Source organism: Amblyraja radiata, chromosome 32 (genome assembly GCF_010909765.2).
Source record: "Amblyraja radiata isolate CabotCenter1 chromosome 32, sAmbRad1.1.pri, whole genome shotgun sequence".
Taxonomy (NCBI): Eukaryota; Metazoa; Chordata; class Chondrichthyes; order Rajiformes; family Rajidae; genus Amblyraja; species Amblyraja radiata.
Window position 1 is genome coordinate 16319610 of NC_045987.1, and position 23781 is coordinate 16343390.

Genomic DNA, 23781 nt, shown 5'->3' on the forward strand with positions numbered 1-23781 from the left:
ATATTCTATGCCCTGACCAATGAAAGCAAGCATGTTGCACGCTGCCTCCACCATCCTATCGACCTAGCGCCATTCTCAGGGAATTATGGATGAACTACAAAGTCCCTCTGTTTATCAACATTTCCTTATTTGTACAATTTCCCACATTGAGCTTAAGCAACCTCAGTTATTTGAATCTAATCAGTAGCAAGATTCTGATCAAAATCAGCCTAAAATTTAGAACAAGTGCACTTAGCCTACATTTCCCCCGCCTCGGTTCACTATCTTATATCAAAATGAACTAAAGCAAGCCACCTTAACACAAACAAATAATATCTCAGGCTGTTAGAATCGTATAGGGTAGGGAATTTAATTTTGCAAAGGCTGATTGCTGAGAAGGGAAAGTAAGGAGTTACTTCATTATAGTTCTCATGCAACATCCCAATCTCAGGTCTATCAATATTTGATCTCCCTTATGCTGTCTGGATTCACTTGCAGACCTAGAGGAAGACATCTAAATACATTTTGCATGTATGGGGCGTGGATGGAGCGACAGTAGTATAAAGCTGCCTGTGACAGCGTGTACAGTACAATGTCAAACTCAGGAAGGATATCCAACAAAATAAGATTAAAAATCTTTTGAGCCCTGCTTTCACAATCCAGTTTCAGAGAAATGATCTTATCAGGCAAAAACAGTGGAATCATTGTACTGTTTCAATGATGCCAATCCCAAATTTACAACCAAATATTCTGCCAGCAATTCCATTCCTCTGAAAATGCCTGCAACTACTGCTTGAAAACGCCATGGTGCTGGTGTTAATCACTCCGTTATAGCTACCTGCGTTCTGGGCAAAATTTCAGGATCAGCTGGAACTCTGCCAAGTATTTCACATAATACTATTCCAAAGGAGAAAACATCAACCTGGAAGATATACAATGGTTAAGAACAACTGTCAGCACAATGCTTCATTTGATGCCAGGTATTAACATACCTTTGCAAACAGTCAAGCTTGTAGATAAATCAGATAATGGCATTTATAGCAATCAGCAATGTAACTTTGTGCCACAGAACATTCACCACTAGATTTATTGAACATAAAAACCTGGGCAAAGGCAATATTTATTCAACTGCTGCTAAAAAAATAAATCATTCTGAACATGTGTATTCCCAATTCCAAGTTATGTATTCCTAAACTTATTACTGAAATGGAACCTCCTCAGAGCTCTGGTTATGTTATTAAGATGGTACATTCTCCTGTTCCCGGTGAGGATTATATAATTTGAAAGCAATATAGATTGAAAATGTCCAACAGGTTTTCAAAAGGGGATGTGAAGCGGGTTTAGTTTGTATTGAAAGTGCGTGTCAAATCTTTGCCTAGATCTGGAAGAACTTGCCAAAATGTAGAAAGTTTATGGTAAACACTCCCAACATTTAAGAACTTATTAAACCACTTTGTAATCTACAACGAGAGATCAAATTCACTTGTGGATGGGACTGAAGCATAATACATAAAATCAATCAATTGTATCAAAACCCCTCAGGCTTATTTGGAACATGACCAGGGAAAAAGAACAAAAATGGGAGGATAGGAAGGAGAGCAAAAGAGAACACAATAGATGGTAGGGTTACTTTCAACTGAAAATTTCAATGTTCATACCATTGGGTTCACAGTAACTACACACATATCAGTCCCATTATCTGAAAGAATACAGAATCATAGAAGGCACTCCAAACCAGATTCACTGGACTAATTCCTGGGATACAAGGATTGTGCTAACAAGAGAAGCCAGACAGCTTGGGTCTGTCTTGTAGCTTAGAAGAATGGGAGAGACTTATTTCAAACATACAAGATGGGGATACGCCAAGGTAAATGTTGAGATGCATGCACTAATGGAAGAGTCACGAACAAGGGGACACAGCTACAAATTAAGGGCCGGGCTATTTAAAGCTGAAGTGTATAGAAATCTCTTCTCTCAGACAGTAGTGAATCTCTGGAATGTGGAGGAGGCTGGATCTTTAGAAATATGTTTTGATGCAAGTTGATGGATATTTGGAAGATTGAAGAATTGTGAGTAATGGGGAAGTGGCGCAGACGAGGAGTTGAAGCCAGCATTGATCAGTCATACAGAACGAAGCTGACCCCTTGAGGGGTCTGATAGCCTACTCCTGGTCCTGGTTTATGTTCTTGTGTGTTCTTAACTGGCTCGTATGGGAGAAATTAAGGATCCTGACTATGGGTGCTTGTCTGTTTGGAGTTTGTACTTTCTCCCCATGATCTGCATGGGTTTTCTCCAAGATTTTCGGTTTCCTCCCACACTCCAAAGACATACAGGTTTTATAGGTTCATTGGCTTGGTATAAATGTAAATTGTCCCTAGTATGTGTGGGATTGTGCTAATGTGTGCAGATCGCTGGTCGGTGCAGACTTGGTGGGCCAAAGTTTCCTGTTTCCGTGCTGTATCTCTAAACTAAACTAAACTAAACTATATGTTTTACGTTTTTTTGTACCTTTTCCTCAAGCTACGCATCAAAAGACTGTACCATCTTATTGCAAGCACAATGTGAACCACAGGTACTTGACCCTTGCCTAGAGGGAGAGCAGCAATTACCTTCCTGTCATACGGTTCACCTCGCAACATTTCCGGAGCCATCCAGAAAGCAGATCCCACCAAAGACAACTTGCGGTCAAAGCCCTTTGTGGGCAGCTCGACCACTTCTCGTGCCAGTCCAAAGTCAGTAACCAAGGCTTCTCTCCCACGTGACGTTACCCGAATCAAACAATTCTGATGAAAAATAAAATGTAAATTAATTGAAATAATTATAGGATCACAAGGCCCCGAGGAGGAAAACTTCGTCCCACAAATCTCTTCATGCCATTCATTGGGATCATGAATTAAGGAATAACTATAAAATGTTGGCAAAAAATAATTCTGTGAGATAAATTTATAAAATGAGAACAGAAATGCCGCCACAGTGGATGTCAGAGCAGGTAGAGCTACTGCTTCACAACGTCAGAGACCCAGGTTCAATCCTGACTTCAAGTGCTGACTGTGTGGAGTTTGCACATTCTCCCATGTGACCACGTGGGTTTCCTCCGGATGCTCCGGTTTCCTCCAACATGACAAAGTCATACAAATTTGTAGGTTAATTGGCTTCTGTAAATTGTCCCGAAATGTGCAGGGAATGAATGTGAAAGTGGGATAACGTAGAACTAGTGTGAATGAGTGAGCGATGGTGGTCATGGATTGTGTGTGTCGAAGGGCCCAATTTCATGCTGCATTTCTAAACTTTTGAATGAAAGTATGCAGATAAAACTCGTTCAATCAAGTTGAAAATTATATTTGAAAATTAAAGTGAAGCAAATCAACAGTGAAGTAACTTAAATTTTTTGAGTGTTTGATAGTCCAAGTGAGCCAGGTGACATCAAGGTGTTTGTCACCTTCTTTGTTGCGAGGCTTATTCTGGCAACACTCACTCGCCCCCTCAAAACATTGTGCACCAAAATGTATTTGGACACTTGGGCCTCATCGCAGGGCATCAAGCTGATTCTTCATTGCAACCTCTAATACTTTGAATCACTCCATCTGTTTGTACTTTATTCAAATATGAAAAGCAAGCATAGGCAGCTCACTGCAGATCCTGCCGCACTATAATTATTGCTCACGACGTTTCATCAGAGACGAGGGCTAAGAAAGTTAGCCCAGTTGATAGCACGGAATACATCATATGGTAGTCAATATGTACTATTCTTCTTTGAGATGTGTTCCATTGAAGGCAGTGGAATGAATTTCAGAACAAAGTGTAAAACATTGATCAAAGTATAACACATTGATTGGTGATGCCAAATGGGCAAATTTTCTACACTATGTTTAACGTTAAATAAACACAAATTCCAGGAAGACAACATCTAGTTCAAGGCTTCACGTAAATTGAAACACAATCACATACTATTTGTTATTTAAAGAAAAGGTATTTGCAAACTTAAATTATTAAAGAAAGAACAATTGATGGCAGTGCGTTCCAGGCACCCATCACCCTCGATGTAAAAACACTTACCCAAACATCTCCTTTAAACTTTGCTCCTCTCTCACCTTACATCTATTCCCTATAGTATTTGATTCTTCCATCCTGGCAAAAAGGTTTTGACTGTCTATCCTATCTATGCCTCTCATCATTTTATTTACTTCTATCGGGTCTCCCCACAACCTCCAACATTCCAGAGAAAACAATCCAAGTTTCTCCAACCTCTCCCTGTAGCTAATATCCTCTAATTCAGGCATCATTCTGGTAAACCTTCTCAGCATCCTTCTTATAATGGGGTGACCAGAACTGCATGCAATACTCCAAAAGAGGCCTAACTAAAGTACAATAAAGCTGCACCATAGACCTCATGTTTGCTAAGTAGCAAACGTGGCATGCAAGGACCAGTGTCAAGTGATCTCAGATGCACCAGAAAAGAGAGATTCTACCAGTTTGGTAGTGGTAGATTGTTTGCAGAAACAACAAACGCCTGAATAACAGGGCGAGCCTATGTTGGTGGGGTCCAGCCTGACGGTGTGAAACACAAGGCTGGAGGAGTCCCAACCATGTTCACACAGAATCTCAGCTTTACAATGAGATTCCCACAGAACCAATCTTTGGCTAATTCAGTTTCCTGCTAGTGATCTTAAAAAACCGACTGAGAGTAATGAATAGTGCAAAGGCTATGGGGCCTTTAATAGAGCATCCTATTTGTGTTTCTGTGTTCCAGAACCAGACATGTTCCACTATATTGTTAACACTCTCATCGATCCTGACAATGTATAAAAATGTACCATGGCATATTCTGTTCACAAAAAAAAACAGGACAAACCCAATACAGCTTATCATCACTGGTCAGCCTACTCTTGATCATCAGCAACGTGATGGAAATGGTCATCAACTGTGCTTTCAAGGAGCACCTCCTCATTAATAACCTAGTCACTGATGCCCAATCCAAGTTTCACCAAGGTCACTTGGCTCCAATTCGAATCACAGCCTTAAACCCAAGAGATGAATTCCAGAAGTAAAGTGAGGGCTATTGCCCTCGACAACAAAGCAATGAGGCATCAAGATGCCCTGGCAAAACTAATGGAGAGCAAAGGGAAAACACTCCAGTGGCAGAGTCATTCCAGGCACAAGGAAAAAAGATTGGAGTTTTTTGGGAGTTCAATCATTTCAGCCATAGATCATCACTGAGGAACCATTTTCAATTGCTTTATCAATGTGCTTCCTTCCCTCATAAGGTTGGAAAAAGTGATGTTCATTGATGATTGCGCAATGTTCAAAATTCCATTTGGACAAGTGGAAGAGTTTCCTACCATCAATATCCTGGGGATCACCAATGGCCATAAACCTTGACCAGGCCAGCCACATAAATACTGTGCCTACAAGAGCAGGACGGAGGCCGGAAATCCCGTGACAGTCCAATGTCTTTCCATAATTTACAAGGCACAAGTGGAGTGAGATGGAATACTCTCCATTCGCCTCGATGAGTGCAGCTCTGACAATTCTCAAAGAACTCAACACCATCCAGACCAAACAAGAAAACTTAGCTGACACCCCAACACCACAAGCAGGGAAGACCAACTGCAAGCTCCAAATTCAAAGGACAACACGTTCTTGATTTGGAAAGATATCCCGATCATTCATTGTGAACACTGCCGTGGTGCACAATAACTGTGCGAAAATCTTCACTGGAAGGACTGTAGTGGTTCAATGAGGCAGCTTATCACCAACTTCTTAAGGGCAATTAGGAATGGGCAATAAATGGCCTTGCCAGTGACATCCAGATTCTGAAAAATGAACGCATAACCAGATGCATAATGCCAAATGCAAAATTAAATCAGATTAATAAATAGATTTTATATCATGTAGAAGAATAAACAACACCTAAAGTTTAAATGTGGAATTTACTGATTTTCTTTTAAGAATTAAAGATGAGATCCAATTAAATTATTTTTTTAATTAGCTTGGTATTTGCACCTCTTGTCAGCTCGGTGACTTAATGTTCTTGTGCAGTGATCTAAGGAAGTTCAAGAAACGTTAAGAAGTCCTGTCTCATTAAAGCTCATTGCCTAACATACTAACTCTCTCATTATAAAGGTAATCATACACTATGGATATTTTTGCCACTTCTCGTTTTTTTTTTACTTTTTCCGTTGACAGTCGTTCATAAAATATCAAATGAATTTTATCATGAATTCAAAATGGTCTTCCCAATTTATATTTCTTTGATATGTTGAAGTGACTGGATAGCATGCAAACAGAAGCATTTCATTGTACCACGGTACACATGACAATAATAAATTATACATAAGTGATTGTTTTTGTTTATCACATTACCATTTTAATCACTCCCGCCAACAACTTGAATCTATTATGGGGCTTGAGTTACTCAAAATTCCTACCAATTTATCCCCATTATATTGGGGTAAAACCATGTTCCTTCCCTCTGCACCCTCTCCTGTATCTATTGTTGGTAATAGTGGGCTGCACTTTATTCATTTTTCAGATTGTGCACATAGCTGGCAAGGTTCGCATTTACTACACATCATGATTTGCTTTTAAGATGGCAGCACATTACTTTCTAAACCGTGGAAATCCATCTTGTTAAGATGCTCCCACCTTGTTTTGAGCAAGGCATTTCAGGAATTAGACCTATCATCAATGAAGGAGTTATAATACTTTTCTACGCCAGGATGGCTTCTGACTTGCAGGTACACAGCAGGCAGTGGCATTCCCTCCCATCTGCTGCCCTTATCCTTCTTGAAGGCATGGGTTGGGAGGTGCTGCTTGATTGGCCTAGAGATTGACTGCAGTGCAATTTGCAGGTGGTGAATACTACAGCAATGGGCCTACAGTCAGTAACCAGGTTGTATTCATTGAGAACAAGGGGTAGGCCACTTAAGCGGCCTTTTCACGGGGCGAGTTGACGCAAGATGTCACCAGAGTGAAGAGGTCGTGGTCCAGCACGAGTCTCGCACGATATAACGGGGGTAGATAAAGAGTTCCCACGGTACTCGGCATTTCTGCTATTTGTGCGAGTGACTTGTCCGTTTCCCGAGCTTTCCCGTTAAATCTTGAATGAACATCGTGAACTACACGTAACACAAATGATGTAACTTTTTTTTTCACACACTATATATATCCTCCCTTGGTTGAATTGGCTCATTTGGAGACATATTTTACTGTGTATGTGGGAGACACAGATGGACTGAGCACAGTACCTCGGTCTTACTGTGTGTGGGAGAGGGGGAGAAAGAGACGTACACTCAGAGGCAGAGTCTCTCAGCCTGTGTAAGAGGGAGGGAGAGAGAGAGAGAGGCACACACAAGGTGGATGTGAAATCTCACCTGCCTGTTTCAGTGACAGACACCCGCCGTCAGTAAATGAAGACACCCCCATCTGTCTCCCCCTCCTCTCCCTCGACTCCCCCACCTTTCTCTCCCAACTCCAGTCCCGTCCCGACCCCCTGGGAAACTGAATAGAGCAACAGTCAACTGCTGCCTGTGCGCTGATATGACAATAAAGGCTACTTTACTTTACTGAGTTAAATAGTTCCCACGGTAGACTGTAAAACTGGGACCCTGGTTCTGGACTCCCCCAACACCGGAACCCTTCTTCAGACAGCCTAATCGGAATTGAGTCTGAAGATGTGTCTCGTCCCGAAACATCAGCTTTTTTTCTCCAGAGATGCTGCTTGACTCGCTGAGTTACTCCAGCTTTTTGTGTCTGTCTTCGGTTTAAACCAGCATGTACAGTTCACTCCTTACACGGGTCTCTGTACAACATTGATTGGTAGCGTTCCGGACCCCTGGACCCGAGGACTCCGACCTGTATCTCTCAAAGAAGTACATGTGAAAAATTCTCACGGACCATAAAAATGCGTAACCTTTCAGTAAAGTCCCTTTTAAAGTCCCTTTTAAAGATTATAGTTATTTTCTTGAATCTCATTAACATAACATGAATAAGTTGATGTCCATATGCGGATGCAAATCTTTATTTTTATTTATTTTTTAAATTCAATCCCACATAAGATAATTTTTACTCACCTTCTGTTCCCTCTGTCCAGCTTCCGGGTTCACCGTTCGCAGGAGTTCCCACGGTACCCGCAAGAGTTATTACGGATATCGCACGGATATCGCACTGGCCACTATGTTCATACAATGTTGCAATACTCAACCACAAGTGTACAAGTCAATCTTGGAGAAATTCAAACTTTCTTGAATTTTCTCCCGAGTGACCAAGTTACACGATGACCTGCCGTTAGCGCTACGGTGGTCCACGGTGGTCCACGAATGCCGCACTGTTATCGCACGAGGTTCCCACGATGTTAAACTCCGGTTAACTCTTGCGTCAAGTCGCCCCGTGAAAAGGCCGCTTTAGAATGGAGATAAATATAACATTTTTTCATGACGAGGGTAGTAAACCATTTAGGTTTTGGCGGCATAGCGGTAGAGTTGCTGCCTTGCAGCACCAGAGTCCCAGGTTCAATCCTGCCTAAGGGTGTCTCGGTACAGAGTTTATACATTTTCCCTGTGACACGTGGGTTTTCAACGGGTGCTCCGGTTTCCTCCCACCACTCTAAAGACGTGCATGTTTGTAGGTTAATTAGCTTTGGTTAAAATTGTAAATTGTCCCTCTTGTGCAAGATGGTGCTAGTGTACGAGGTGACTGCTGGTTGACGCAGATTCAGTGGGCCGAAGAGCCTGTTTCTGCGCTGTATCTCTAAAATCTAAAGTAAAGTCTAAAGCGTGTAAGAGCACTGTATAATTTGGAAGAGGGTATTGTTTTCTTGGAGAATGATTTAACAATCTTTTATAACATCACATGAAGACAAGTGGGCGTTTGCGATATCAGAAGCTATCAATCCTCAGAGCACAAAGCCATTCAAATAATACCTTTCAAATAAAACAGAGATGGAGAATGAATAAAAGCGGCTCAATTGTGGAAAACTGAAATGTGAATCCTTTCACATGCCGCCCACACAATACATAATATAAAGGAAATAGTCTTTATCAGACTCAATGGAGCACATTATTCATTTATAGCTAAATGAAAATTGAACAGAATGTTTATAAATATTTTACAGGAAGCTTATTAATATTTAAATATGTTCACTTTTTAGTGATGATTAGTTATATTTGGGCAACTATCGCTTTGAACAAAATGTCTGTTCAACATCCCACAATGTTTCCATTCAGAAATTGCACTCATATTAAACTTTTAATTCATTCTACATTTGAAAGAAGGCATAATGCCTTGACAATTTCCATTTTTTATCAGATTTCCAGCAAGTCCAGTTAATTCCATCCAATTGCGTAGGAGGGAACTGCGGATGCTGGTTTTGACCGAAGATAAACACAAAAAGCTGGAGTAGTTCAGCAGGCCAAGCAGCATCTCTGGAGACCAGGAATGGGTGACTTTTCGGATCAAGACGGAAGAAGGGTATCGACCCGAAACGTCACCCATTCCTTCTCTCCAGAGAGGCTGCTTGTCCAGCTTTTTGTGACTATATTCAATAAGTTTTATTATTGTACTTGCGTTGTTACTGTAAATTCATTTTTATGCCTTCATACACAAAATAGCAAAGTAATTTTGAGACAAATGCATTTAATCCCAGAATATGACAATAAACAATCTCAATGCCTGTTTTTTATTTGCAATATTAAATATAATTTTATTAAAAACTCTCACATGCTGATTTAATAATGATGTTTCCATTCCCTCAGCAGCATCTGAGGTCCAAGTCAAATATTTGACTCTGAACTTTGAAGAATGAACATTGCCTAAACTACAAACTGCTTTGAGACCATCCAATCACTTTGGACTAATACATCCAAAAGACAATATTGTTGCCTAGATTCAAACCTCAGTCCCTGAAATGAAATAACAATAAAATGAACCATGCTGCCAAATCATTCTTTTAAAGCAACTGTGAAATAGGAACTTTACTTTAAAAAAAAGTTCTCAATTATTTTTCTGATAATTAATAACCTTCAAAACAATGATGGAAAACAACCTTGGCTCCAAATTTCTGCGAAATAACCAGAAATTGTGCACACAGCTGCCTGCTTTTACCTGTGTAACTGCGCAAAGGTTTGAGACATAGAACATGGTACAGCACAAGAACAGGCCATGACTCGCAATGTCTGTAGCAAACAGGATGTCAAGTGCAACTCTTACATATGTAAGAAAGAACTGCAGGTGCTGGTTTAAATCGAAGGTAGACACAAAATGCTGGAGTAACTCAGCAGTTGAGGCATCATCTCTGGAGAGAAGGAATGGGTGATGATTTGGGTCGAGACCCTTCTTCAGACTGATGTCAGGGGAGGGGGCGGGACAAAGATAGAATGTAGACAGAAACAGTAAGACTAGTGGGAGAACTGGGAAAGAAAGGTAATGGAGAGAGAAAGCAAGGGCTATTTGAAGTTTGAGAAGTCAATGTTCATACCGTTGGGGTGTAAACTACCCAAGTGAAATATGAGGTGCTGTTCCTCCAATTTGCGCTGGGCCTCACTCTGACAATGGAGGGGGCCCAGGACAGAAAAGTCACATTGGGAATGGGAGGGGGAGTTGAAGTGCTGAGCCACCGGGAGATTAGGTAGTTTAAGACGGACTGAGCGGAGGTGTCAACGATCGGTGAGCCTGCACTTGGTCTCGCCGATGTCGAGAAGTTGACCCCTGGAACGGCGGATACAGTAGATGAAGTTGGAGGAGGAGTTGCAAGTGAACCTCTGCCTCACCTGGAAAGACTGTTTAGGTCCTTGGATGGAGTCGAGGGGGGAGGTATAGGGACAGGTGTTGCATCTCCTGCAGTTGCAGGAGAAAGTACCTGGGGAGAGGGTGGTTTGGGTGGGAAGTGATGAGTTGACCAGGGAATTTCGGAGGGAACGGTCTCGGCGGAAAGCAGAAAGGGGTGGAGATGCGAAGATGTGGCCAGAAGTGGGATCTCGTTGGATGTGGCTAAATTGTTGGAGGATTATATGCCTGCATGCAATCCATAACCTTCTATTCCCTGCATATCCATATGCCTTTCCATAAGTTTCTTAAATGCCACAATCTTACCTGCCTTAACCACCACCCAAGCAGCATGGTCCTGGCACTCACCACCCTCCATGTAAAAAACATACCCTGCATATGTCTTTAAAAAGTTGCCTCTCTAACCTTAAAGTTATGCCTTTTAATATTTGATTTTTCTACCTTGGAAGAAAGGTTCCGACTATCTACCCTATCTATGCCTCTCATAATTTTATATACTTCTATCAGGTTTCCCCGCAAGCTCCGGCATTCCAGAGAAAACAATCCTAGTCTTTCCAACCTCTCACTGTAGCTAATACTCCCTAATCCATGCATTATTCTGGTAAATCTCCTCTGAAACCTTTTTAAAGCCTCCACATCCCTTCTATAATTGGACAACCAGAAATGCCTGCAATACTCCAAATGCAGCCAAACCAGCCCTAAAAAGCTGCATCGTGTCTTCCTGGCTCTTATTCTCAAGATGCCCAGGCAATCTACAACCTTCCAAGCAGCTGAGTACTGTGCCAACCTGAGCATAATCAACACTGCATTTTCCCAGCACTTAAAGGGCCTGTCCCACTTGGGCATGCATTACGCGCGCATGGTGCGTGATGAGACGTGGCGGTGTAGGTAGTTTTTGGATTCTCAAAATCCTCGCGCGCCACCTGCGTGATGCGCAAATGACGCCCAAGTGGGACAGGCCCTTAAGTTACACAGGCAAAGCTGCCTATTGAAACAGCACAAGGTTGGACCTGGTGCAGGTTCAGCAATTCCAGCCATTCCATGGAAGGGAATGGCTATGATGGAGAAAGGTATGCTAAGGTAATCTAAAATTGCTTCAGTGTCCTCTGCGGTTTTGTTTTACATTTTGAAATATTTCTGGGAATATATTTTTACTCCTATTAAAGTTCAGCCTGTCACATATGTGAACTGAGTGTAACATTGAAACTGATGGAAATGAATTGCAATGAGGGTACTAAGCTGCTGAGTGTTCAACATATTATATTATACAAAGTTGAATATCCACTTCCACTTTTTCACCCAGAGAGTTGTGAATCTGTGGAATTCTCTGCCACAGAAGGCAGTGGAGGCCAATTCAAGAGAGAGTTAGACTTAGCTCTTAAGGCTAAAGGAATCAAAGGATATGGGGAAAAAGTAGGAATGGGGTACTGATTTTGAATGATCAGCCATGATCGATTGGCTCGACAGACCGAATGGCCTACTCCTGCACCTATTTTTCTATGTTTCAATCTGCATCTTACCTTGGAGTTTAAGTCTCTATGATAGATATTCTTTGAGTGGAGGTACACCATTCCTCGTGTAATGTCTGATGCAAGGTCCACTTTATCCTTCCAGGTCAGGTTAACTTCTTTATTGGCCAGCAGTTCTTCCAGGCATCCACCATTAATGTACTGTGAATCAGGGCATTTGCAAACATTTACAAATATAAATGAACCAATTTGTGTCTCGTCTCTGCATTGGAGTTTTGAAATAAATAAATATTTACCTCAAGCATAGGATAGAGTTTATCTTCTTTAACACACACCCCGAGATATCTGAAAAAGTCAACAGAAAATGTATTTTATACAGTAGATTCCTTCACATACTTGTGACAAGTTACACCTTAATGTCCCAACTTTTGTACTCTATGCCATAACCTTTGAAGGTAAGCATACCCAAATGCCTTCCTCACCACGCTATTCCACTATCAGGGAACTATGCATTTCGATCCCCAGCTCTCCCTTTATCATCATTCCTTGGTGCTCTATGGTGCACTCGTCATCTAGGTTCCTGATACAGCTGCAACTTTCCAATGTTTGTGCATGTTATTTAGTGGCTGCACACCAGTATCTAGCTCAACTATGAAATCTTAGATGGAAATTCAGACTGTTCACTTAGGCCCTATACTTGATTGGTTCCTTGGCAATGCCAGTCAGGGTGATTTTTCCAAGGCAAAGAAAACAAAGTTATTAGATTTGTTTATTCGAATCAGGAACAGAGAATCATTCAACAAATAAAGAGCAAATTCAAAGCATACAAGTTTTAAAATGTTGCTTTTAAACGTCTGAATATCATTTTGATGTGATAGTTTGCGTTAAAAGCTTTGCAAGAAGGTTAGCAATTCCATTGCCAAATGGGGAATCCTAGTTACAAAGGGGATCACTCAAGTCACCTGCAAGCCTCAACCCTCCATTTCACAGTCACGTAGTCTTTCTTTTTGCAGTTACAGTGAATCAGGCAAGCATCCTGTTCCCTATTGATCAATCTCCTGGAGGTGAAATATTTAAATGGTCTTGCTTAGAGGTGTTTATGTTCTTTCCTAAGCAACTTAATGAGCTTTCACCATGTTGTGGGTGTCCTGGTTACTTTGGTACCATAATGTCACATAAAGGAATTTGTAATGATTTTAAAAGTGCAATATTCAATCAGAGAAAATGATTTGGTTAGAGAGATTGGTTTTAAAAGACTAGTCATTTGCAATTGAATACCCATTTGTTACTAATACAACATTCTTAGTCTCTGCAGTTTCAAATCACAATTCTATTAATCCACTGATATTTCACTCTGGGCACAGTTCCAAACACGATAAATTTTAGGTCAAAGGATTAACATGAAAATTGACATCTCATATGCTCAGCTGCCTGTTTGGAAAGTCGTGAATAAGTACTGGCATTGCATTACTTTTAAGTTATTTTGCAAAAGGGCTGTAAAATTATCAGACCCATCAGAATTGCCACTTCATGGAGTATGATGTATTTTACATCAATGCTATTTTCTACAATGTTATTATGTGTGTGATGATATACACATCTATCACTAAGTTTATAAAGTGTCAAGTTTTCCATCTATGTGTCAGCTTGCTATGGCTTCACAAGAAAAATCGTTTTTTTCATTGAACAGGGACAATAGCAACTGCCAGCCTTTAAAACTCACATTCAGCTTTTTAACCATATATCATTTTAATAGGATTTCTAAACAAAAGTTATCTTCTTACTGTTGGGACAAGGGATTTTCATTTGTTATTCAACTCAGATATGATGGAAGGTAAAACTGAAGCCTGTCTGAACCAACCATAATGGCTGGAGAGTTAGATTCTCAACATTAGTGGTGGGAAAGTTACTGGAGGGGAATCTGAGAAACTCAATCGATCTGCATCTGGAAAGGCAAAGACTGATTAGGGAGAGCCAGTACGGGTTTGTGCGTGGGATAACAAATAAATAAAATCGTGTCTCACAAATTTGTTTGAGCTTTTTGAAGTATTAGTCAAGTCAAGAGAGTTTATTGTCATGTGTCCCAGATAGGACAATGAAATTATTGCTTGCTGCAGCACAACAGAATATAGTAAGCATAAATACAGAACAGTTCAGTGTGTCTATATAGCATAGACCATATATATACACATAAATAACCAGATAAAGTGCAAAAGTGATGGCGAGTTTAATAGCCTGATGGCTGTGGGGAAGAAGCTGTTCATGAACCTGGATGTAACAGATTTCAGGCTCCTGTACCTTCTACCTGATGGCAGCGGAGAGATTAGTTTGTGGCCAGGATGGTGTGGGTCCTTGATGAGGCTGGTAGCCTTTTTGAGGCAGCGACTGCGATAGATCCCTTCGATGGTGGGAAGGTCAGAGCCGATGATGGACTGGGCAGTGGTCACAACTTTCTGCATTCTTTTCCGCTCCTGGACGCTCAACCAAGCCACGATGCAACCAGTCAGCATGCTCTCTACTGTGCACCTGTAGAAGTTTGAGAGAGTCCTCTTTGACATACCGACTCTCCGTAATCTTCTCAGGAAGTAGAGGCGCTGATGTACTTTCTTTATAATTGCATCATTGTGCTGGAACCAGGAAAGATCTTTGGAAATATGCATGCCCAGGAATTTGAAGTTCTTGACCCTTTCCACCTGATATTCCTGATATAAACAGGATTGTGGGTCCTTATCCTACCCCTTCCAAAGTCCACAATCAGTTCCTTGGTTTTGCTGGTGTTGAGAGCCAGGTTATTGTGCTGGCACCATTTGGTCAATCGGTCGATCTCACTTCTATACTCTGACTCGTCCCCATCAGTGATTCGTACCACAACAATGGTGAACTTGATGATGGAGTTCGTACTATGTCCAGCTACGCAGTCATGAGTACAGAGTGAGCACGCAGCCTTGAGGTGCTCCCGTGCTGATTGCTATCGAGGATGACACATTTCCACCAATACAGACAGACTGTGGTCTGTGGATGAGGAAGTCGAGGATCCAATTGCAGAGGGATGCGCAGAGACCCAGATCTCAAAGCTTGGTAACCTAAATAACTGATTAGGTCAGGGCAGTAGATATTGTGTACATAGACTTTAGCAAAACCTTTGACAGAGTGCCGCATGGTAGGCTGGTTTTGGTTAGACCACATTGGGTCCAGTTTGAGCGAGTTAATTGGACACACAATTGACTTGATGGTAAGAGTCAGATGGTGGTAGTGGAGGTTGTTTTGCAGATTGGAGGCCTGTGACAAGTGGTGTGCCACAGGGATTGGTTTTGGGTCTCCTGTTGTTTTCATACACACACACACACACACGTATATATAGTAAGTGGCATGATTAGTAAGTTTGCGATCAACACCAGCATTGGTAGTATGATGGACAGTGAAGGTTGTCTTAAGTTACAACGTGCTCTAGACTAACTGTGAAAGCAGGCAAAGAAATGACAGATGGAATTCAACTCAGACTATTTTTAAGTTAAACCAGCACTGGATATGATAACGAATGGGAGGGCCCTGGGAGTATGGTAGAAAAGAGAGACCAAGTGGTACAGGTTCATGGTTCCTTGAAAGTGGCAACACACGGTAATTAGAGAGGTGGTGGCAGTGTGTGGTAAACCTGCCTTTATTGGTGGGATATAGAGTACAAAAAGTGGAATGTCATGTTACAGCTGTAGGAGATTTTGCTGACACTCGGAGTATTATGCGCAGTCCTGGACACTGCTAAAGGAAGGATGTGGTTAAGAGAGGATGCAAAAGAGATTTACAATAATGGTAGCCATGACAGGAGGGCTTAAGTTACAAGGAGAGATTGGAAAATGATCTGACTGTTTTCCCTGGAGTAAAGGAAGCTGAAGGACAATGTTATTGATCTTTATAAAATTATTAGCATAGGAAGGGACGATAAGTGTAATTTGTTTCTAAGGTTAGGGGAGTCTAAAACTAGAGCTTAAGGTAAGAAGGGAAAGATTAAAAGGGGACCCAAGGGGCAAACAAGGTTTGAGGGCACGGGGAACAAGCTGCCATGGAAATGTTAGAGGTGGGAACAATTACAATGTTTTAAACAATATTTGGACAGATGTATGGACAGGAAATATTTCGAGAAAAATGGGTCAAATGCAGGCAAATGGGATTAGTTCAGGTAGGCACGTTGGTTGGCATGGTCAAGTTGGGCAGAAGGGCCTGTTTTCTTGCTGTATAACATTATGACTACATGGCCTCAAGAAGACCCTGTACACCGGCAAAAAAAACCCACCCCCTTCTTAAACTACAAACCATTTACAATAACTTAAAAGGTTTGATAAGCAGAATTTGCAAGCACCTAATAACAAGAAGTTGAATACATCATATTTTATTCTTCAAAGTTCCCAATCCCCTTAAAAAAAAATCTTAATCTCTTCACTTCTGGAAAGAAATATGTATATCTGCACACTTTAGGTTATAATTCGTGCAGTATATAAATGACAAATTTCAGGTACATTCTATTAAAATCCAATTGCATGTCAACGACAGTAGGAATTTTTTATAAATGAGCATGCATCTGCCAAGGGAGGTGGCTTTTACAATCAGGATCAGAAAACACCAATGTGAAGTAATCATTCCGCCTTTGTTACTTTGGAATTATGTAATAAGCACAAGAGATGTACATCTGTACTGATTGAAGGCATGTAGAAATTGAAAAGATAATTATAAAGGAGAAAACTGCAGTTGCCGGAAAAAAAGTCTGAAACAAAAGCAGAAATTTCTAAAAATAATCAATCTGATTAAAGGTCGCTGACTTGAAACACCAGCTTTGTTTTCCTTGCTCCACGGCATTGCCTGACCTGCTGAAGGTTTCTAACATTTTCTGCTTTATAAGACTCCGAGATATTAAGAAGATGGTAATAATGTTACTCTGTAAATTAATCAGCATATTGTGAAATTAGGTGCAACAAATAACTAATGTTCTTCAGGAAAAGGAACCTGTCAATAATTTCCAGTTTAAATTAGTTTAGTTTAGTTTACTTTTATAATGACAATAAATTGAATTGTATTGTATTGTATTTATTATTGTCATGTGTACCGAAGTATAGTGAAAGGCTTTTTGTTGTGTGCTATCTAGTCAAAGAAAAGCCTATGCATGAATACACTCAAACCGTCCATAGTGCGCAGACACAGGACAGTATAACGTTTAGAGCAAGATAAAGTCCAATAATGTCTGATTAAAGATAGTTCGAAGGTCTAATGAGGTAGATTGGAGGGCGGGACCGCACTCTAGCTGGTGAGAAGGGAAGCCTGATAACAGCTGGGAAATAATTGTCCCTGAATCTTAAATACCGACTCCTTAAAATCCATTCAATTGGTCCCACAAGCTTACAGGTTGTATGTAAATATCTGCTACAGCAACTGAACATGAGCAATTTTCAACATCATCAATAATATAACAACTTAAAAACAAATGAAATCCAATTATGTTTGTTTAGCAACTTCTGAGACAAGCAGATTTGATTGCATTAAAAAAATGGCAATTATAAAATTCAATCTCCATTACTAAACTTTGTAATAAATCATCAGGATAGTTGCAAAAAAATTAACACACTTTTACCTGACAATGTTAGGATGAGAGAGTTTCTGGAGAAGACTAATCTCGCGTACAATGACATCTTGGTCAACGTCCTTCTTGTAAATTTTTACCACCATTATTTTTTGAGTTGTGTTGTGAGTCACCTGTTGTACAATGAGATAAAACTTATAAGATAGGTCCCATTAAAGAAATAAGAGTTGATTGACAAAGTACTTTATACCCATGTTTTTCGATGCCAGGGACAGACACTCATTGGCATGTTCACTGGACATGAACATTCTTCTGTATTTGTTTTAACCTTGTTACTCAGCAACACAGTTGTGGTGAAAGATGGTTTTGGTTAAAAGCCAGCATCCCCTGCAGGGAATCTACACCTGCAAGAATATGGGAAACAAACTTGCAACTCTTGAACCTGTCAGACTGAAAAATCCTTGTTCTAGTATGCAAAGTGTGAATGAAGAAGAGCAAGTTTAAATGCTTCACTCATTACTGAATAATGTTCTGTAAGTGAGGGGAAACGAAGGTAGTACTTTGGATCTGAAAGGAGAGGAGGGAAAATGTGAAAACAATATTTAGATATTTTAATTTTAAAAGATTATTTTATAGGTAACCAGTCAAATTAAGAAGTCCAAATATGCTGTCATTTTGAAATGTTGAGTGTAAATAAATATAATTAGTGGCCTAGTTGTTTTGTTCTTATCATCAAATATTGGAATGGCTGTAAAAAAAGAACATGCTGCAAAAATACAGATCAAGCTTCTGAGGTAGAGAAAGAGTTAACATTTCAGGTCAATAACATTTTATTGGAATTGATGATCAAGATACAGTAGGGATTTTTTAAATATTTATTATGTTAGGGGTTAATGGTGCTTCCAGATTGAAAGCTATTCAACTTTTATTTTCATTAGCAACAAGCACTCACAGTTTGAAATAAAGAGCATTTTAACAGCCTCAATAAGAAACTATTGACATATGCACAGAAGAGGCCCCATTCTAAATTAATCACAAATGCTTCTACCAGCTGCTCCAGCAATCCTGTGGTTTCTCTTAATAACATCATTAAATTGTCATAATTTATTTAAGGAATTAAAGACAGTGGTGAGAGGAGACTCTCTGCTCCATCAACCGGATGGATGGGACCCTAAATTAATATGCCTTCAAATTCCCCATTCTGTTCACATGTTGAGTTCATTTCTATTAAGAGGATACTTACATTTGTTCAAAGATTGTGACATAACTTCATGAATTTCAAGTCAGCCAGTCCTCCTTCCATTCTCCGTTAACTTCTACTTCCATACAGAATTTCCACATCATCTTCACAATCATTTGTTTGATCTTCCCATCTCACAAAAATGGTAAGGCCACTTTTGGAGGCTTTGCAAACATGTTCCCCTTCCCCCCCCCCCAACAACTACTTCCTTCTCTGTCTGCTCTCAGTTAAATGGAGGTCATTTGAAATCTCACTGCCACTAACTCCCTTCATGTCCCATCTATTTACCAATATTGGCTTTTAGCTCAACAACACCTCAGTTTTAAAAGTTTAAACGATATTTTCAAAACCCATTATAGGTTCATAATCTCATACCCCAGTAATCATCTCCAGCCTTTCAACTTGTTTGCATTTGCTCTCGTCCAATTCTGGCCTTGACTATTCCTAAATGTAATCACTCCAGCATGGTATGGCCGTGGCTTCAACTACCAAGACCGCCTGCCCCTTTTCCGGGGTTACGCCTGCGCCCCGGTGGTACTACGCGCTGTCTACGGGCACCCTGGGGGATTACCGGGACCACTGGGCACCGTGGGGAGTGGAATAGAAACATAAAAACATATAAAATAGGTGCAGGAGGAGGTCATTCGGCCTTTCGAGCCAGCACCGCCATTCATTGTGATCATGGCTGATCGTCCCCTATCAATAACCCGTGCCTGCCTTCTCCTCATATCCCTTGACTCCACTAGCCCCTAGAGCTCTATCTAACTCTCTCTTAAATCCATCCAGCGACTTGGCCTCCACTGCCCTCTGTGGCAGGGAATTCCATAAATTCACAACTCTCTAGGTGGAAAAGTTTTTTCTCACCTCAGTCTTAAATGACCTCCCCTTTATTCTAATGCATCCTTAATAAGGATGGGGAAACAGTAATTTAATAATATTTGTTTTACTTGTACTATGGTGATGGGATTTGTTTTGAATTATTTAGTATTGTACATAGTATTGTAAATACTTGAATAAATCTATTTTTGGTTAAAAGAAAACTCAATCTCTGTGCCTCTCTTCTTTCTATACTGCTTGTTTGAAAAGATTTTGTTTAAACACATTCCCCTGGAATGCTTTCAGACATATAAAAACATATGGTCTAGATTCTAGACTCAAGGACTAGATTCACTGACGAGCTGTAAGAGATTCCTACTCCTGAAAGCAATTCCTCGCACTACGAGAGTCAGCGTACAATTTTCCTTCTTATCTGTTTGTTGCACTTGCATGCTTAATTTCATTTACCCTTTCCCCATCTCACAATATTCGGATGTTAAATAATCTGCCTGGGTAAAGCTCGCATTTATCTACATTATACTACATCTACCATTTACCCACTCATACAGCCTGGTTAAATCACTCGGAACTCTCCTCACAGCTCAAACTCCCAACCACCATTGTGACGTCTGCAAATATTAAGATATTACATTTGATGTCTTCATTTGAATCATGAATGTATATTGTGATATATAGTAAAAAAAAACACGAGTACAACCATTTGCACATATTACAGGAGTGCAAAGAGAAGAAATAACCCGAGTGCAGATTGCTGTAATGTGCTACAGTGTTACAATTCTAGAGAAAGTGCAGATAAAAAAAGAAAACAAATGTAAGGTCCACAATGAGGTATATTGGGAGATCGGGACTAATCTCTTTGCTTAGGAGAGTTCCCTTCAGTAGTCTGATAACAGTGGGGAAGAAGCCATTTTGGAATCTGGCTGTATGTGCTTTCAAACTTTTGTATCACCTGCCTAATGGGAGAGAGAAGTGGGAGTGACTCAGTTAAAGTGATCCTTTATTATGTTAGCCGTTTTCCTGAGGCAGTGTGAGGTGGAGATGGAGTCAATGGGTGGGGGTGGGGAGAGGCTGGTTTAATGGCCTGGGCTACATCCACAACTCTCTGCATTTGGATTCTTGGGTTGAACAATTGCCAATAAGGTGCTTTTCATGGTGCATTAGAGCAGAATTTGGCCGCACAATTGTGAGCGTATAGTAAATAATGGGCTGGGAAAACATCCTTGAGGTGCACCAGTGTTGAGAATTATCGTGGTGAATGTTTTATCACTTATTATTGTGGTCCATGGGTCAGGACGCCGAAGGTCCAATTTCAAAGCGGGATGCTAACTCCTAGGTCCATGGTTGGGATTTGGGATCCATCAAAAAGGAAATGAAAGGGTACAGAATTGACACTCAAACATTCCCCGAAATACTGAAAACCTTTGTTCTGCAGATAAAACACAGGTTTCAGGCACTAGCAGACATAGAGCTCAATGAAGGGAAATGCAGATGAGGAGATCAACACAAAGTAGATCAAAGTGGCAACAATTTTCTAAAAAGAGCAGTGAATCCTTAGACATCAGACTGAAGAATCAAAGGGAATAATTGCTGAAACATAGAAGCCAGATGAGCACCGAGAATAGGTTTCTGCTTACAAAAACCAAGAGTTTAAAGGCTCAGTAGCATCATATAAAAAAATAACTGCAAATGGAGGACATCTGGAATAAGAATAAACAGTGCTGAACAAACTCAGCATGTTTATTATTGTCACGTGGACCATGGAAGAGTAGAAAGCTTTTATATTGCGTGCTATCCAGTCAATGAGAAGACTATACGTGATTACAATCAAGCTGTCAACCGTGTACAAATAAAGGATAACGGGTATATTATTTAGTGTAAGATAAAGTCGAATAATCAGGCAGCATCCAATGGAAAGATAAACAGAGTTCATGTTTCAGGTCAAAACATCACTTGACAGGCAGTGGTAGAGAGAGGGGGCATTCTACGTTCAAAAAGATTAACTGCGTGAAATTAGAACATGTGTGATTCGGGGAATATACTGACTACCAATAACTGGTTGACAAGATAGGAAACAGAGTGTGAATAAATGGATCATTTTTCAGGTGGCAACCATGACTAGAATGGTGCTGCATGGTTAGGTACTTGAGCTGTGGCTGTTCGGTATTAACAATGACTTGGATATGAGAATTAAATGCCATATCTCTGGGTTTGCAGATGACATACAAGGAGAGATTGGGTCGGTTAAGTCTAAGTTTATGGGAAATCAAAAGAAGAAACTATTTCATAGAAACCAACTATGTTTTAACAAGACCAGATAGAATTGATACAAGGAGGATGCTCACGGTCACTGGAGAGTTCAGAACCAGGGGGTCAGAGTTCTGGGATGCAGACTGTCTAATTAGGGACCATGCTTTGGGCACATTTCTTCATCCACAGGAGATGGACAGCTTAATAATGAGGGGATCACAGGATACGGGGAAAGGCAGGAACAGGGAACTGACGTGGACTGTCAGCTGTGATTGGGCCAAAACATGAAACCGGCACAAAAGGCCAAATGCTCCATTCCTGCTGCCGTTTTCTATAATATTTTATGTTGCACATGTCCAAACTATACTTGCAACTGAAACAACTATCTGTTAAGCCTAAGGTAGCAAATGTTTAAATTCCACTGATACTAATTTTATAATCTGCAGCCAAAGAGCAAATTTGTCCTCATTGATAATTTTTGCAATAAATTTCAAAAACAAAATGTATCCAATGACGGTTTGAACAATCCATCAACACAAGGACAGAAATGGAAATCAATAGTTTTTTCCAGCTTTCAAAATATAAGCTACATAATTGTATTTTCAATTCAATGGCAGTTAAGAGGATGGACTGAAAAGTCCCTCTTTTGTTTATGAATCTTTTTTTAATCAGCATTATAATGGTCAGCTTTCAATGAGTATACAATCTGTTGTCCAGGATAGGAAAACACCATGGATATTGTTAGCAATCAACAAAAAGCTAAACTTACGAGCACACAGTGTTTTTGCTTATTTTAATTTCCGATTCCATTGTGAAATATTAGCCTGTCTACAGGAATACAATATGCAAGTATATCTGTACGTAGCAGTAAATTCACTCTCCAGGGGAGTAGTGCAGATTGAATCTCCTAAAAAAACTTCACATTTACAAAAAAAAATTTTAGAGGGTGTACTGTTACATCTCATCTTTGAATCTGAATAGGAAATATTGGTAATAAAAGGATACATTTTCTTTGGTCTAGAAAACTATTAGCGATTAGACAGCTATTATTTCATTTCCTTGAAAAGAAGCTTCCGCTTTTCAAGGCTCTTGTATAGCATATAGATTATTAACGAATGGCTGTGTACCAATACCAGATCACACTTAACAATTATGATGTCAAATCAAGTCAAGTTTATTTGTCACAGAGGGATGAAGGGTCATTGAGCAAAAGCATGGGGAAAAGGGATACAGTTTAAGTATGTAAGGAACTATGGCGTGGATATGGATCACTAATCACATGCAATAGACCAGTGGTTCTTAACCTGGGGGTCATTTGGGGCTTTTCCGGGGTCATGAAGGGGACACAAATAACATATCAATTTGTTGAGCCCATGTTTAGGAACCTAACAAAAGTACACACCACATACAGTATTTTGTTCGCGTATGCACGTACTGGTGCCAAAAAGGTTAAGAACTACTGCAATAGACCAATGAACCTCAGCCCAAAGTTTCTTGTTGATTGCAACATTGGATGCAGCCATATTTGCAAATCTCAAGGGATTTTTACTGAGATCTGTACACCCAACTGCTTGGGGCAATGGCTATATGCATGGAACGTATTAGTGACATTGAGAGCATTCAAGGTTAGTTTGATTCCAAACAAGGATAATAATTTTAAA

The 23781-nt window shown here is 40.3% G+C and overlaps 1 protein-coding gene across 4 annotated transcripts in view; it reads right to left on the minus strand.

Moving 5' to 3' along the window:
* LOC116991104 (dual specificity testis-specific protein kinase 2-like) overlaps positions 1-23781 on the minus strand; it is a 64121-nt gene that overhangs the window by 9532 nt on the left and 30808 nt on the right. For all 4 annotated transcript variants that reach the window (XM_033049462.1, XM_033049461.1, XM_033049460.1 and 1 more), the window contains exons 3-7: positions 17848-17969; positions 12527-12575; positions 12282-12431; positions 2589-2762; positions 818-901 (exon numbers count right to left, since the gene is read on the minus strand). In XM_033049462.1, the coding sequence (XP_032905353.1) occupies positions 818-901; positions 2589-2762; positions 12282-12431; positions 12527-12575; positions 17848-17969 (579 nt within the window). The remainder of the gene's footprint in view (positions 1-817; positions 902-2588; positions 2763-12281; positions 12432-12526; positions 12576-17847; positions 17970-23781) is intronic.